The sequence below is a fragment of the Sceloporus undulatus genome, chromosome 6 (assembly GCF_019175285.1).
Source record: "Sceloporus undulatus isolate JIND9_A2432 ecotype Alabama chromosome 6, SceUnd_v1.1, whole genome shotgun sequence".
NCBI classification, from domain to species: Eukaryota; Metazoa; Chordata; class Lepidosauria; order Squamata; family Phrynosomatidae; genus Sceloporus; species Sceloporus undulatus.
This window is the reverse complement of record NC_056527.1, coordinates 22,498,750-22,512,526: the sequence shown is the minus strand read 5'-3', so window position 1 is coordinate 22,512,526 and position 13,777 is coordinate 22,498,750. Positions and strand designations below refer to the sequence as shown.

The following is a 13,777-nucleotide window of genomic DNA, read 5'->3' as shown; positions in this document are numbered from 1 at the left end:
TGTCTGTTTGGGCCCAAAGATTACCATATTATAATTGTAAGTATTATAAGTAGCTATAGTACAGTCAACCTCCACATTTGCAGCTTTGACTTTTCTGGATTTGATTACTCACGGATTTGATTAATAATTTCTCTGTAGGAATCTCTAGGTCTTCTAGTGAGACTCTGCCAGAAGGTGACAATAGAGTTATACTGGAGGACCTAGCGATTCCTATACAAAACACTTCTCTAGGCATTTGTAGGTCCTCCAACATGATTCTGTGGTCAGTTTCTGCCAGATATTAACTATATTGTTTCATTGGAGTACCTAGAGATTCCTAGAGAGGTGTTACCTCAGGTTAAAAAAAACGTTTTTTTATTTGCAGTTTTTCCAATTTTCACAGTCCTATGCCCATAACCCCAGTGAATGTGGAGGACCCACTGTATATACTTTTTATATCTTTGCTAACTTGAATTGGAATTAGTTCTGTAATGCATAAGAAAACCTGTTTTTTCTTCTTCTTTTTATTGCATCATTATAGGTAGCATTCAGGCAAATGGACAGGTGCCCCAAAACATAACTCCAACTATGGCAGCCTCTTCAGCAAATGGGAAAGCTGCTGAAATACCAAAGGTACAAATAAAATGTATTAAGAATGTAATTCTTTCTCAGATCTTATTACAGCTGAGGTTGGAAGAAGGTAGATCTGGCTGTACTAGAATGCTGCAGTGTATTTGTAGTGTAATTAGGCCACAGTGGCATATGCCTTAGCTGCCTTCCATTTGGACTACTGTGAAATTTGAAAAATGCTGCCTTTGAAAAATGTTTGGAAACTTAAGCTGGTCCAAAATGCTGTGGCTGGGCAGTTGACTAGGTGTGATTACAGGGAGTATGTGACCCTCTTGTTACCATAGCTTCACTGCCTATTGGTTTGTTTCCAGGCACAATCCATAAAGTGATTAAGGCCTATAAAGTTTTGTAAGACTTGGGAATAGGTTATCCAAAAGACGGTATTCTCTCATACAAGCCTATCTGGGTTTTATGATCTTTGCAGGACCCTATCTTGATTTTGACAATATTGGGGTGGATGGAAACTAGTGGCAATCATGTGTTCCTTATGGGAAAACATACAATTAACTGAAAACCTAGGTTGCCAAACATATTTCTTGGTGTTTAGCTGTGTCACCTTGGAAAGTTTCTCCATTTTGCAAAAAAATAGTTATACACATAAATAAGGGACTAGGAGGGTTCAACCCTAAACAACCCTATACCACCAGAAATTGCAAAAAAAAAAGTGTGACTATCACCTTTTATGATGTTCTTGTATCATCTAACTCAAAAAACTTTTGTTTTGGTACAAGGCTAGCCTAAATAGCTTGCTCCCTGCCAATCTTTGTCAAAGTATGTATAAACACATAAGGATCTACAAGTTTATACGCAAAGTCCATTTGGTAGCATCCTAAGGTTTATTCTTTGAATAATTTGACTGTGTGATTATATTACATCTTGCTACATTTGTGGAATGAATGTATTGTACTTAGATTTTATCCTATTTATATGTATGTCTGCTCAGTATGAGTGAAGCTTTCAGTCAATCCTGAAACAGTTCTATAGATGAATACAAGCAAAAGCAGGAAGTGGTCAGGAATCAACTGAGAATATATTTGCATAGTAACTTTTAACAACCACCAGCTGCCACCTGCAGAATGAAAGGGAACTGTGTATATTATATTGCCTCTTGGACTCTCTTCATCTTAACAATATGGTCTAGTGATACATGGTGAATGCAGACTTTCATAATATTATGCCAGTGGCATCATGTACTTAATGAACTGCTAGCCTACCCACCATTTTCATTTATTTTGTGGTGGATGCATTAGAAGAGATCAAACATCATATCCCTCTTCTGTTTGTATATTGTTTTTGAGTAAAACTTAGTAAGTTCCAGGAATCTTATAGTTCTCCATATAAGAATGTGGAGGAGAAAGTGGCTGTGATTGGGACAAAAAGCAGGAATATATATATATATTTGCTCTTGAACTTAGCAAAATGCAGGCAGACCATAGAACTGCAGACTGAGAGAATTTACAGTTATTAAATGCTCCGAGTCCAAATTTAGATGCATAAAATTCAAGGTGTATGGACTTTCCCAACCATCCTCCCCACTGCTTTAAAACACTATGCACAGACTAGGTGAGTGTGGTGACCTCTGATGCAGGGGATCCCCCAAAATTAAGCAAATGCACTTTCTTTCAGAAGAACGTGGTATGTTTTAAAATAAATAATGTTTATCAGAAAGAAACTAACATTAAGTACTATAAGAGTGAAAGAGCAAGCCAAAACTCACAAATGTAGCTGAGCAACAAACCAAAATTGGCAATTAAATGCTGGACTGGAGACAGCACTAACTTTCTTTTTATACATCAGTTACTGTCATAGGTTCTCTTGACAGCTATGTTGTTTCAAAGGCCTGGCATGAAAAACATGGACAAAAAATTCAAATTACAAGTCATACATTCCAAGTTTCTCTAAGTCAGTGATTCCCAACCTGTGGGTCGGGACCCCTTTGGGGGTCGAATTACCCTTTCATGGGGGTCGCCTAAGACCATTGGAAAACACCTATTTTAGTTACAGTCATGAAGTAGCAATGAAAATAATTTCATGGTTTGGGTCACCACAACATGAGGAACTGTATTAAAGGGTTGCAGCATCAGGAAGGTTGGAAACCACTGCTCTAAGTTAAATGGGAATCAGAAAATTGTGACAATCTGATTTAGCTTCGTGTTTCTAAGTGAACATAGGACAAATCCTAAAGTAAGTGTTAGTGGGAGGAATGAGGCTGTTTGTTTTTTAAAGTCAGAACCAATAATAGAAGATTTTGAAAATGTATTCAATTTGTCCATAAGAGAGTTAGATGATGTACAAATGAGAACCTCCTAGCTATGTATTCCCACTGTCAATGTGGTATCATAAAGCAATAATACCTGCAGTATTTGTAGTATCCTTAAAATTTACCTTAACATTTTTGGACTTATTGTTTCCTTTTGTTAAAAGGTTAAGAAACCTGACAGTGTCACAGATGCCAAGCAGTCATCACCTACAATGCCACCGTTCAGACAACGTAAACCTGGTGGGTTACATCCACCACCGCCTCCTCAAAGACGATCTTCTGCAGTGACGTCTTCATTGCATGTACCTACTGATATTGAGAGGAAAAATACAACCCTTCTGATTTCTGATCCAGAATTTCCACCACCGCCTGAATTGATGCCACCACCCCCTGATCTGCCTCCACCACCTCCACCTGAATGCTACGAAGCTCCTCCTGATTTTATTCCTCCTCCTCCACCGTCCTTTGCTGCTGGCACTCCAGAGGTACTGCCACCACCTCCTCCCTCATTCTCTGCCCCTGGTATGCCTCCACCAGTCAGAAAAAAGCCTCCCCCTCCCCCTCGAAGGCAAGAAGAAAATGATGGGCAGACAGGAAGGCCAAAACAAAGTGGAACACTGCCAAGGGGAGATGAAGTTGGACAAGGAGGAGATTTCATGTCTGATCTAATGAAGGCATTAGAAAAGAAAAGGAATGAAACATCATGAAGCAAATAGTTTAAATACTTGGGTGTGAGGTCATAGAGAGGATGCTCTGGAGAACTTGTCTTGAGCACTTCCTGGTGGTGTAAAGGGTACGTGGTAGAGAATGTCATTTCAGTGCAGCCTGAGGTAAGATAGGGCCCTTTGCCAAGGACTGTTTGAAACATGGTCTTCCAGTGTTCCAGGCTCAATGCCACAGAGCAAAGTATAAGCATGGGAAGTCTGCTGGCAGATTCCACAGGGATATAAGTCCGGATGTACCCTTTTGTTTCCCATATTTGAATAAATAGTGGAAAATACTGCCCAACACTATGGCTTGATCATAATGTATCACACCTGATTTCTTATTTTGAAATGAGGAACTCTCAACCAGTGTGAATATTTCCAGTAATATCTGGTTTAATGGTAAGGCTAAAGTTTCTGGAAATCAATCCCCGTTCTTCCTCTGCCATGTAACAACTTAGAAATTGTTTCAACTAACTCATAAAAATGTTTGAAGTATTATATCTGAGTGTTTTAAGTAATTGTCATTTATAATACAGCTAAGTTCTTCACTCTTCTTTTTGAAGTATTCACCTCCATGAATAAAATCCTCTTCTGTGTTTTCCCACCAGTGTCAAAATTAATAAGTAATCACTTGTTTTGTTTTTTAAATATAGCACATAACACATTTTGAGGCAATCTTTAGGAAGAGTGGCTGTACTCCTTGGGGACTTTTTATTTACTTTCACAGATGTTAGCCTCAATCTAATATCCCCCCAGCATAGTGTAAATATCCACATGTAGTCCTGTGCTGTTGATCCATATACAGTGAGCCCTCGGTATCCCTGGGTTTGATATCTCGGATTTGAGCAACTACAGATTGAAATGAAGAAGCATTAATATTTTTTAACCTGAGATAGCCAAGCCAAGGCAAGACCTGAGCAAGCCGATGCCTTCCTCCCCCATATTATTATTATTATTATTAACCTTTATTTATAAAGCGCTGTAAGTTTACACAGCGCTGTACATCAATTTTTTAGTCAGACGGTTCCCTGCCCTCAGGCTTACAATCTAATCCATAGAAATCAATCTCACCACAAAGTGACAGTCAGAACCTAAACTTCTTCACTTCATTTCCCACTTTCTCACAAGGAAGCCTCTGACAGAATTTAAACATCTTTCCTGCTATTACACCTCTTTTGCCCATTTGTTCTGCTGTCCCTCCTGAGATGGATTGGCAGAGGCTTTGTGATAGGAAGTTTGAGAAGATGGAAAACAAGAGTCAGGAAAGGGTTTAAATTCTGACAGTGGGAAACAGTACAGGAAGAATGCCTTCTTGGACCTTGTCACCCAGGTCATTTTAAATGTTAAATACCGAGTTGAGCATCCACGGTTTTCAGTATCTGCAAGGGATTCTGGAACCAATCCCCCATGGCTACCAAGGGCTTGTTGTACCTCCCTCCTCCAAGACTTATTGTAAACAATAGTAATTCAAAAGGAATAGAAATTGTCAATTTTGCAGGGCACGTGCAGTAGCCAGATCATGTTATACACCAGACTTCTCTAACGTGCCCTCATTGGATATCAATTCCCATTATTCTTGACTACTCACCATGCTGCCAGCCTTACAAGAACTATATTCCAAAATGTCTAGAAAGCACTGGGTTACAGAAGGCTGCTAAGGCAGCCAGAACAGTATGGCCCCCATTTCTGTGGGATCAGTACCTATGGGTTTTCACTTACCTGCGTCTGGAAAAAAAATTCTTGCTAGGAATCTTTAAATCCTCTAACACAATTCTATGGTCAACTTCCACCTGAAGTCATTCATTTCAATAGGTTTTGCTATTATCCATGATTTTGTGTTTTCATGGTAAGTCCAGGAACTTATCCCCCACGGATACAGGATTTGTACTGTACACACACAATCTTTTTGAAAGGAAAAGAGTGGAGCCACTGAATGACAGTACAGAATTGATAGATATGTTAGTTGTGTGTCCTTTTGCATTATTCAAAGCCTGTACTTTTTTATTTAATCTTGATTACAAATCATTTTCATCAAGATGAACAGCTGATTTTAACCTCTTGGGCCCAAGCAGGGGGACGTTGTGCATAACCAGCTCTCTCAGCCACTGTTTGTGCCTGAAAGGGGAACTGCAAAATCTGTTGCAAGAGGCGGACCTGAAAATAAAATAATGCTATTATTATGGCAAAGCTACAAAACAAAGCTGGTTTTACTTTCTTATGTAGGCTACATTTTAAACAGTTAAACTATTCTGTTTCTTTAGTCTATGCTTGACGAATCTCCCATTAATGTGCCTTTAGATCTCTCAAGCATAAAAGACATGATTACTTTACCTCAGAAAAATCATTCTTCTCAGCTTTTTGAGCAGCTGACTCTGCCATCCAATTTCGGAGCACATACCTAGGATTAATACCTGAAACCAAACAGAAAATCGCAGTTGCCATATAAAAATTAGCCAAGGCTTTTCACAAGAGATTTATTGTACTGAATTTCACATCCTCTGGTACTGATAAAAGAAAGTAATTAAAAATTTCAAAGGGCTGGAAGATGCAAGCTTAATACCAGTTTTCCATTGTAAGAGTGCCTAGGAATTAAGTACTAAGTTCCTTATACTGGAACAAAAAATATGTCTCATACTTACTACAATGGAGGAGAATAGTATTGTCCCAATTTTTCTGAACCTGATTTTTTTAAAAAGGTGAGCAATTTATTACTGGCCCCTTTCATCCCCTAACTCTATTTCTGGCTACTGTATAGTATTCTTAAATCACTTTATATACGTTGGAATAGCCCTGTTTGATATGCTGAAGGCTCCAAAAAAGTTACATAGCTGTCAGAATTGGACACATGGTGCCTGTGCGATCTGTTTCTGAGATCCCCATCACGACTTGTATGGTATTCTACTATACGCCTACCCACTCCAACTGAAGGATTTGTCCACTCCCATGTCAGTGAGGGGCATATTCCACAGTAGTGGAAAGATTATAATTCTCTGTCTGGTTACTCCCCAATCCCAGCTTCAAACAGTATAAACTGCAAACCTATGTGCCAGTTAGCAAAGCCTATTACCTAGTGACTGAAGAATGAATGAATGAATGAATTTATTATGGCATACAGGCAGCATAAGTGACTGAAGAAGGTATTTCAGGTTCTATGCACTAACAACATTCAATTAATTAAAAAAAAAAAAACAATCCCAGAGCTCTTAAATATGCATGCCATATCTCAGGTATCCTTGTTTCATGGTCTTGGAGCTATGGTTCTGACAACTCTGACTCTAGATAGTACAGTATATTTATTAAAACACATTTCAAACTAATAATAATAATAATAATAATAATAATAATAATAATTTATATTTTCCGCCTCTCCCTGCAAATCGAGGCAGGATTACAGCTTTAAGTTAGGCACAGAAAACCTCTGTCTCATTGGTTCTCCATCTGACCCACTTTACCTTAGAGAGGGAGACTGGTTGCAGCACCTTTCCACTTTCTATTGGTACTGCGCAAGACAAAAGCAACCCTACTCCCAGCTGAACTATAATCAGTTAAGGATGAGATAGGGCAGGTGTGTATGTCTGCATATAGAAGAATGGGGTGTGAATTTTTTTCTTGTGCATATGAACAGGGTGCGTGTGTGAAAAAGTGGGAATAAATCAGAGGGCACACACCAAAATTGGCACCCCTCACTTTGGGCAGTAGCAATGCCCACTGGTGGAATGTGCCCCCACTCTTACAGGCTGGCACCATCTTAGTATCTGTGCTCAGTGTGTGTGTGTGTGTGGGCATGGGAATATATGAGTAGAAATACATTTTTTAAGAACCTAATTTTTTTATTTCTCATGTCTGCCTTAAGCTGATTAGGTATAATAAACAGAATTTGAAAGCAAAATTGCCAGATCACTAATCTGCTATCTATCCACCAGAATAAGGAATGCTCACCTACAGAGACTTTTACACTGAACTGTGAGATAAGCAGACATTCTTGGAAACAGACTGAGAATTTAATTTTGAAGTGCCTGGTTTACAAAAATGGAACAAGTTGTAGGGTTGCTTCTTTAATTAAAAGTATGACTTTCAATTTCAATACCTAATTATAAAGACCAAACAAAAATGTTTATAGGCTAAATCCACAGCAATACTTAAATCTTATCCATATTTCACAGAGGGCAGTGGTGGTCTGTACAAAAATAAATCCACACTATTTCTCTGCATTGCTATTTATCTTCATAATGGACATTAAAATACATATGCCTGTGGCTACAAGTTTATTTTGTTCTAAGCAACCTAATTTTAGAAAATATAAAGGAGTATTAAAAGAATTACTGTGGAAGATATAAGCCAGAATTCACTAAAGCAGTTACAAATGCATAACCTAGAATTATGCATTTGTGACTGGTTCATATTCACAATCTCTATATATTCACTAATTTAGGGAATATGTAAGGAGTGTTGAGTCCCCCAATCCTCACTTACCAGACAGCAACAGCTGCAGTGAGCAACAGGGATCAGTTCTTCTGTTGAACAGAATGCAGCTGACTGATGTTTCCACAATCCATCTCAAATGATGGGGAATTACAACAGGGATCCTCCTACTGGCTGTCACACCAGAAACTGCACATGAGAGTGGGTGGAAAAGTCAGCTATCAAACAGCCCTGTTGCTCATGTAGCTGCTGCAATCTGTATTCTTGTTGGGGCTGGGCTTCAGACAGGATTCTACCGTAATTATTGGAGTTTCCTGATACTTGAGCTATCCCCTTTCCTTTATTTGCTTTGAGTTTTCAAATATACTTAACACCCCTGGTCTGGATGTACTCTGTTCTTAAAGGTCCATGAGCTTTTTTTAAGGTCCAGCATGCAGCTGTAAAATAGAATAACATTTGCCTTTTTGAAGACTTGGGCCATGGGATCAGTTGCACTAATCATTTGACCAAAGGGATCAATAAAATAACAGGAGCAGCATAACAAATTCGTTGCAAATTGATTTGCCTAGCTGGACAAATTTCCAGCATTTCTGTAAGAGGAGGTGTAGACAAGCAGTACAATAGTCTTTAAAAGATGTGTGTGTTTTTGTGTGTCTACCTGTGAATCACCAAGTCCAGTAGACGCAACTGGTGGCAGGTTGCTGTTTGTGAAAATAGCAATCTCAGAATGATTCCATGCAATATTAAGAAAGAAATCGCTAGACTCAAAAAGTGACTGGTTTGCAAGGCACATGCTTCCCAGCAGAGGTAGCTCTAAGGGGAAAAGAGCTGTGATAATAAACGTGATATGCCTGGGTTCCAGCCTGGTGGTAACTCTGCATATGTTTGCCACATGAAACTCGAAACTCTCCCTCGAAGCCAAGGTGACCAAATTGATAATCCAAATTTAGATATGCTATGAGAAGACATGGCTCTTTAGAAAAGACATTAATGCTTGTTAAGGTAGAAGGCAGTAGAAAGTGTGGGAGATCACTTTATGGATGGATAGACTCATTAAAGAAAGCCATGTCTCGAGTTTGCAGGACTTGAGCAGGACTACTAATGGCAGGTTGTCCTGGAGGTCTCTCATCCATAGAGTGTCCATAAGACAAACCTAGTTGATGCCCAAACCTTGATTGCAGTGGACAACAACGTTGCCCTTTAATAGCATGGCTGCTGGTAACAGGGTGACTTTGAGATCTCTCATTCATAGGGTTGCCGGAAGTCGACATTGACTTGATTGCAATTAATAATTACAACAATGTAGATGGTAAGAAAAGAGGCTATACTGTCCATATGTTGAAATTATTTTCTTGTACATACGTACATGTGTTTGGAAGCCCAACTTAATATCACAATCTTAATTTAAATGATAGGAAAGAAAGAGTGATATGTATGAAGGGCATGCTTTTGAATATTTAAGAGGTTTTTTTTAACTTGACTCACCAGTCATTCTTTTCCTTCGCTCAAAATCTGAGTCACCTTTATTCCTACATTATATAAAAAACAGAACAGAACAGAACCAAAAATACAATTTGTTACTCTGGACTTGTTTAGACATAACAATCTTGGTCTGATAAACCATGGTTTATTAAACAGAGAATGAATATACAGCCTATGTTCATCCCTCCTTCCCTGCCTCCCTGGCTTTGGTGCTTCTAGTTCAGTTTGTTTTAAACCTCATGTCATGTTATATTTAAATAGAGAAAATATGTTTTAATCTTGGTTCAGTAACCAGAGTATAAAACTAGAAAGATCTTAATGAGTTAAGAATTATTAAACCAACATTGTCACATCTGAAATAGAACCCCTCTAAATATTTTGATAAAACTTTCACTGCAAACTGGATGAGAAACAGAGTTACGTTCCTCTAACAGACCTACTTGGTGTTGGTCCTGCTCTTAATATTTATTTTCCAAGAAAAGTAATCAAACTTAAATTTGAATGCATACTAGAGTTATGCAACAATCACTCTGGTTTTAGTCCAGAGATCTAAGCTGTTTCATCCAAACATTTTAAAGACAGTAATAACATTTTTGATACTGTTACATACATAAACACACATTGCCTCTGGAAAGGCATCTCAAAGAAAAAGTATCTCTCTCTCTTAGTTTTCAAATGCTCAAAGTGTACATCTTGACAAATTTCTATTAACTGCCACAAAAACTTCTATCATAACACACATTTTTGTATAGATTTGCTGTGCATAGGATACAGAATATATAGTTTTCTCAGCAGAACTCGGGAATCAAACGATAGATCTGTCTTGTCAATACTAGTGAAACAACCCGTTTCAGAGTAGTCTCTTCCAGCCATACTGGGAACTTTAGGAACACAATGGAACAGGAAATATGGCCTCCTTAGATATTTTATGAACTCTGCACTAATGGGCTTTTGCTCATTCAGCAGCCACCAAAATAAGCATATTTGTACATATTTGTCTACTTGTTTTTGCTTTATCTATTTCTTGTATTAGTGTTGGTAGAATTTCTATATTATTGCAACAGAGGGAACAAACAGAAGGACAAACTTTATTATTGAGAAGGAATCAGTGAAAAGTTTCTCGTGTTCATGTAACCACACTACTACTACATAGGAAAGTATGGGGAAACTGTGGCCCTTCAGATGTTGCTGTACTGTAACTCCCATCATCCTCACAACTGAAAGATCATCTCATTATCTATCACTGATTGATAGGACTGATGTTATATCAAGAGGGCCCTATGTTCTCCTGATACCCACATACATACACACTCTTTATGGCTCATTTTATTTTAACCAGAAATATTATAACCATTATATAAATGTCTGCCCAATCCTTTCAAAATATATAATGCCTTATTCCCCAATATATACTTAATCTCTCTCGACATGTCTGTGTGTATGCATGTATGTTCATATATTTAATATAAATTAACACAATTGTATTTATTTACCTTTTTAATCTCAAGAGATACAGATTCACCCAGTGGGAAAAGAACTCGTGCTCAGCCACATCCTGCAAAGCCCAAAATTCCTATATGGAAATAGTTGTATGCTGTTACATAATAGTAATAATACACACGTTGCTTCATGATACACGGACACCATAATGAAGCCACCCACAAAGTTTCCAGCATTATGAGCTGTATATACACAGTCTTTATAAGGCTAGGAGCCAGAAGACAAGCATACTTTTATCAGCCACACAGTTCTTCTCCTCCACTTTTCAGCATCCACCCTATAGGCATATGAGGAAAAAAGAAGAAAGGCACATCTGGCCAAAACTCTGTACTCTTGAGGTGAAACATTCATCAACAAATTGAAACTATTCCCAATCCTTTTAACCATCCACACAAGCAAGGTGAATGCTAGGGGGCATGAGGTAGGGGGATGGTTTTCTTGTAGAGTAGTAGTAGTATGCAGGAAATAAGCTGTTAAAACTTTTCCTTTATTAACATGTTCCATCTGCAATTCCTCAAGCTCCAGATGCATTCCCCTAACCCCTGTTTATCATTAATGGCCCAAGCATCCAGGGACAGGACTTAAACAGTGCATGGAAGGAGATCTTGTAGCAAGACTGAGAGAAAGACGTTTGTAGCCCAAGCTTTTGCAGACTCAGAGGCAAAATAGACCGGCAGGAAAAAACAGCTTGAAGCTGCCTTTTCCTAAAGTGATCTGAGTCCCCACCAATTGCATTGCTGGCTCCCAAGGTGGCTAGATTGCGTATGTTTGTGTGCCCTCCTCCCACCTGGGCTCCATCCATGCCTCAGCTCCAGTACTTGAGGAGGAGTGGCCCTCCTTTCCTCCTCTCCACCATCTGCCAGTGAATGCTGGGCTGAGAGACTGTTTGCTCAACCTCCTCCCACCTGGGCTCCATCCATGCTTCAGCTTTTATTTTATTGTTATTGTTTAACTCATTGCCATGTTAAATTTGTTTCTTAATTCGTGTTTATTGTTATTGCCTTGTATTCTCCCCTCTGTTGTAAGCCACCCAGATTCCCAGTGATTGGACGGCATATAAATAAATCCTATTATTATTATGTCATGACCGCACGACACAGCATTTTTTTTACTGTTTCCCCCACCATCCCTGCACACTGTTGTAGAAGCAAACTGCTGGCAACTGTCATCTCACTGGATGGCTGTCCCTGTGAATTTTCAAACAGTCTCATGTGCAACGCTCCAACAGTACAGGGCATTGGATGACAGGTGTGCCCATGCAGATGCCTGCAAGGTACAATCATCCCCCCTTTACCCTATGCCCACTCTTGGACTGTCTAGTTTGTGTATGCTTTACTTATCGCCATGACAGAGGTCATGGTTTCTCTTTTGGGCATTGCTTCCCCATCCCCTACCCCCATTTAAAAGGGTATGGCAGGTCCATCCCTTTTAAATGTGCTCCTGCGACGGGGTGTTTTTCTGCACAATTAGGGTTAGAGGTTGGATTGAACACCTCTTTAAAACCGTTCTGGCATTGCAGCATTTAGACATATGAGCAATGGTGCGCACTTTATGGGAAGAAGCAGAAAAATCCAGCTCCTTTTTAGTCTGGCTTTTCTCACTGTAACATGACTTGGAAGCAGCTTCTGGCTGGCCTTGAGGTGTGCGTCATCTGAACGCCCTGCCTTGAAGCCAGCCGGAAACCTGTTTATTTTGACTGTCTGTTTCGCCCCTCAGTCTACTTTATCTACTGCAACTGATGAAACGGACTGAGTCCATGAAACCTTCTGCTACAAATGTCTTTCTCTCAGGATCCATTACACTGTAGATGTTTGCAGCATAAGCTTTCAATGAATCAGTCTGCTTCGTTATAGTGTTAATGGAATTCTATGGAATCCTGGGTCTATAGTTAGGCAAGATACTGGAGCCCTCTGGATAAGAATCTTGAATTCCCCTCCCTCAACTGAACTGCAAATCCCAGGATTTCACAGGACTGAACCATATAATTCTGCAATGTCAATAGGCCATAGGTCTCAAATGTATTACAAGATCCCTTTGTATACTGATACAGACTAACACCGCTATGTCTCTGAGTGCAGTGAAAGAGTTAATCGACTGCTTGCCCAAAATACCTAGTCTGCAAATGCAAACACACCCACATGCTCCCAGTCTCTCATCTGAACAAGCACACCTGGATTCTTGCTGTTTGTCACTGAAGATCTAGCTCTGACCTCTTTGAATACTCACTTTCCTTCTGTTTGTGAGGGCTATATAGGAATCAAGCATAACTCATTACTGACATTTCCTTTACATTCCCAAAGGCAACATGTCTCAGGAACTTCAAATGTAACATCCTTTATGTAAGGATTGTGGTTCAAGACATTTCAGACTTATGGTAACTCTAAGGTGAACCTATCAAGGGGTTTTCTTGGCAAGATTTATTCAGAAGTGGTTTGCCATTGCCTTCCTCTGAAGCTAAGAGAGTATGACATGCCCAAGATCACCCAGTGGGTATCTATAGCTGAGCAGGGATTTGAGCTATCTAAGGATAACTCTTCCAAAAAGATGCCTGATTCAACCTAAAGGAATCATAATTTTCTGTTATAAAGCCAAGACTTTTCTGAGAATAATAATAATAATAATAAATTTTTATTTCTATACCGCCCTTCTAGAAATCAGGGCAGTGTACAACAAGCAATCCATACAATCAAACATATTAAAATACATTAAAAACATTACAATAAAAACAAGCAAACTCATGCCAGCTCAACCAGCTGACGAAGGAGGGGAGAGAGAGTATACTGGGGGGGTAGAATCA

At 39.1% G+C, this 13,777-nt stretch overlaps 2 protein-coding genes across 13 annotated transcripts in view; one reads left to right on the top strand and one right to left on the bottom strand.

Moving 5' to 3' along the window:
* LOC121933286 (amyloid beta precursor protein binding family B member 1 interacting protein) overlaps positions 1 to 4,076 on the top strand; it is a 72,388-nt gene extending 68,312 nt beyond the window's left edge. For all 3 annotated transcript variants that reach the window (XM_042472778.1, XM_042472779.1, XM_042472780.1), the window contains 2 exons: positions 521 to 612; positions 3,034 to 4,076. In XM_042472778.1, coding sequence (XP_042328712.1) covers positions 521 to 612; positions 3,034 to 3,576 — 635 coding nt within the window. In that variant the 3' untranslated portion in view covers positions 3,577 to 4,076. The remainder of the gene's footprint in view (positions 1 to 520; positions 613 to 3,033) is intronic.
* Positions 4,077 to 5,546: 1,470 nt separating this feature from the next.
* Positions 5,547 to 13,777, bottom strand: part of LOC121933287 (protein adenylyltransferase SelO-like) — a 46,721-nt gene continuing 38,490 nt past the window's right edge. For all 10 annotated transcript variants that reach the window (XM_042472787.1, XM_042472783.1, XM_042472790.1 and 7 more), the window contains 4 exons: positions 10,974 to 11,053; positions 9,484 to 9,527; positions 5,908 to 5,987; positions 5,547 to 5,730 (listed from right to left, as the gene is read on the bottom strand). In XM_042472787.1, coding sequence (XP_042328721.1) covers positions 5,608 to 5,730; positions 5,908 to 5,987; positions 9,484 to 9,527; positions 10,974 to 11,053 — 327 coding nt within the window. In that variant the 3' untranslated portion in view covers positions 5,547 to 5,607. The remainder of the gene's footprint in view (positions 5,731 to 5,907; positions 5,988 to 9,483; positions 9,528 to 10,973; positions 11,054 to 13,777) is intronic.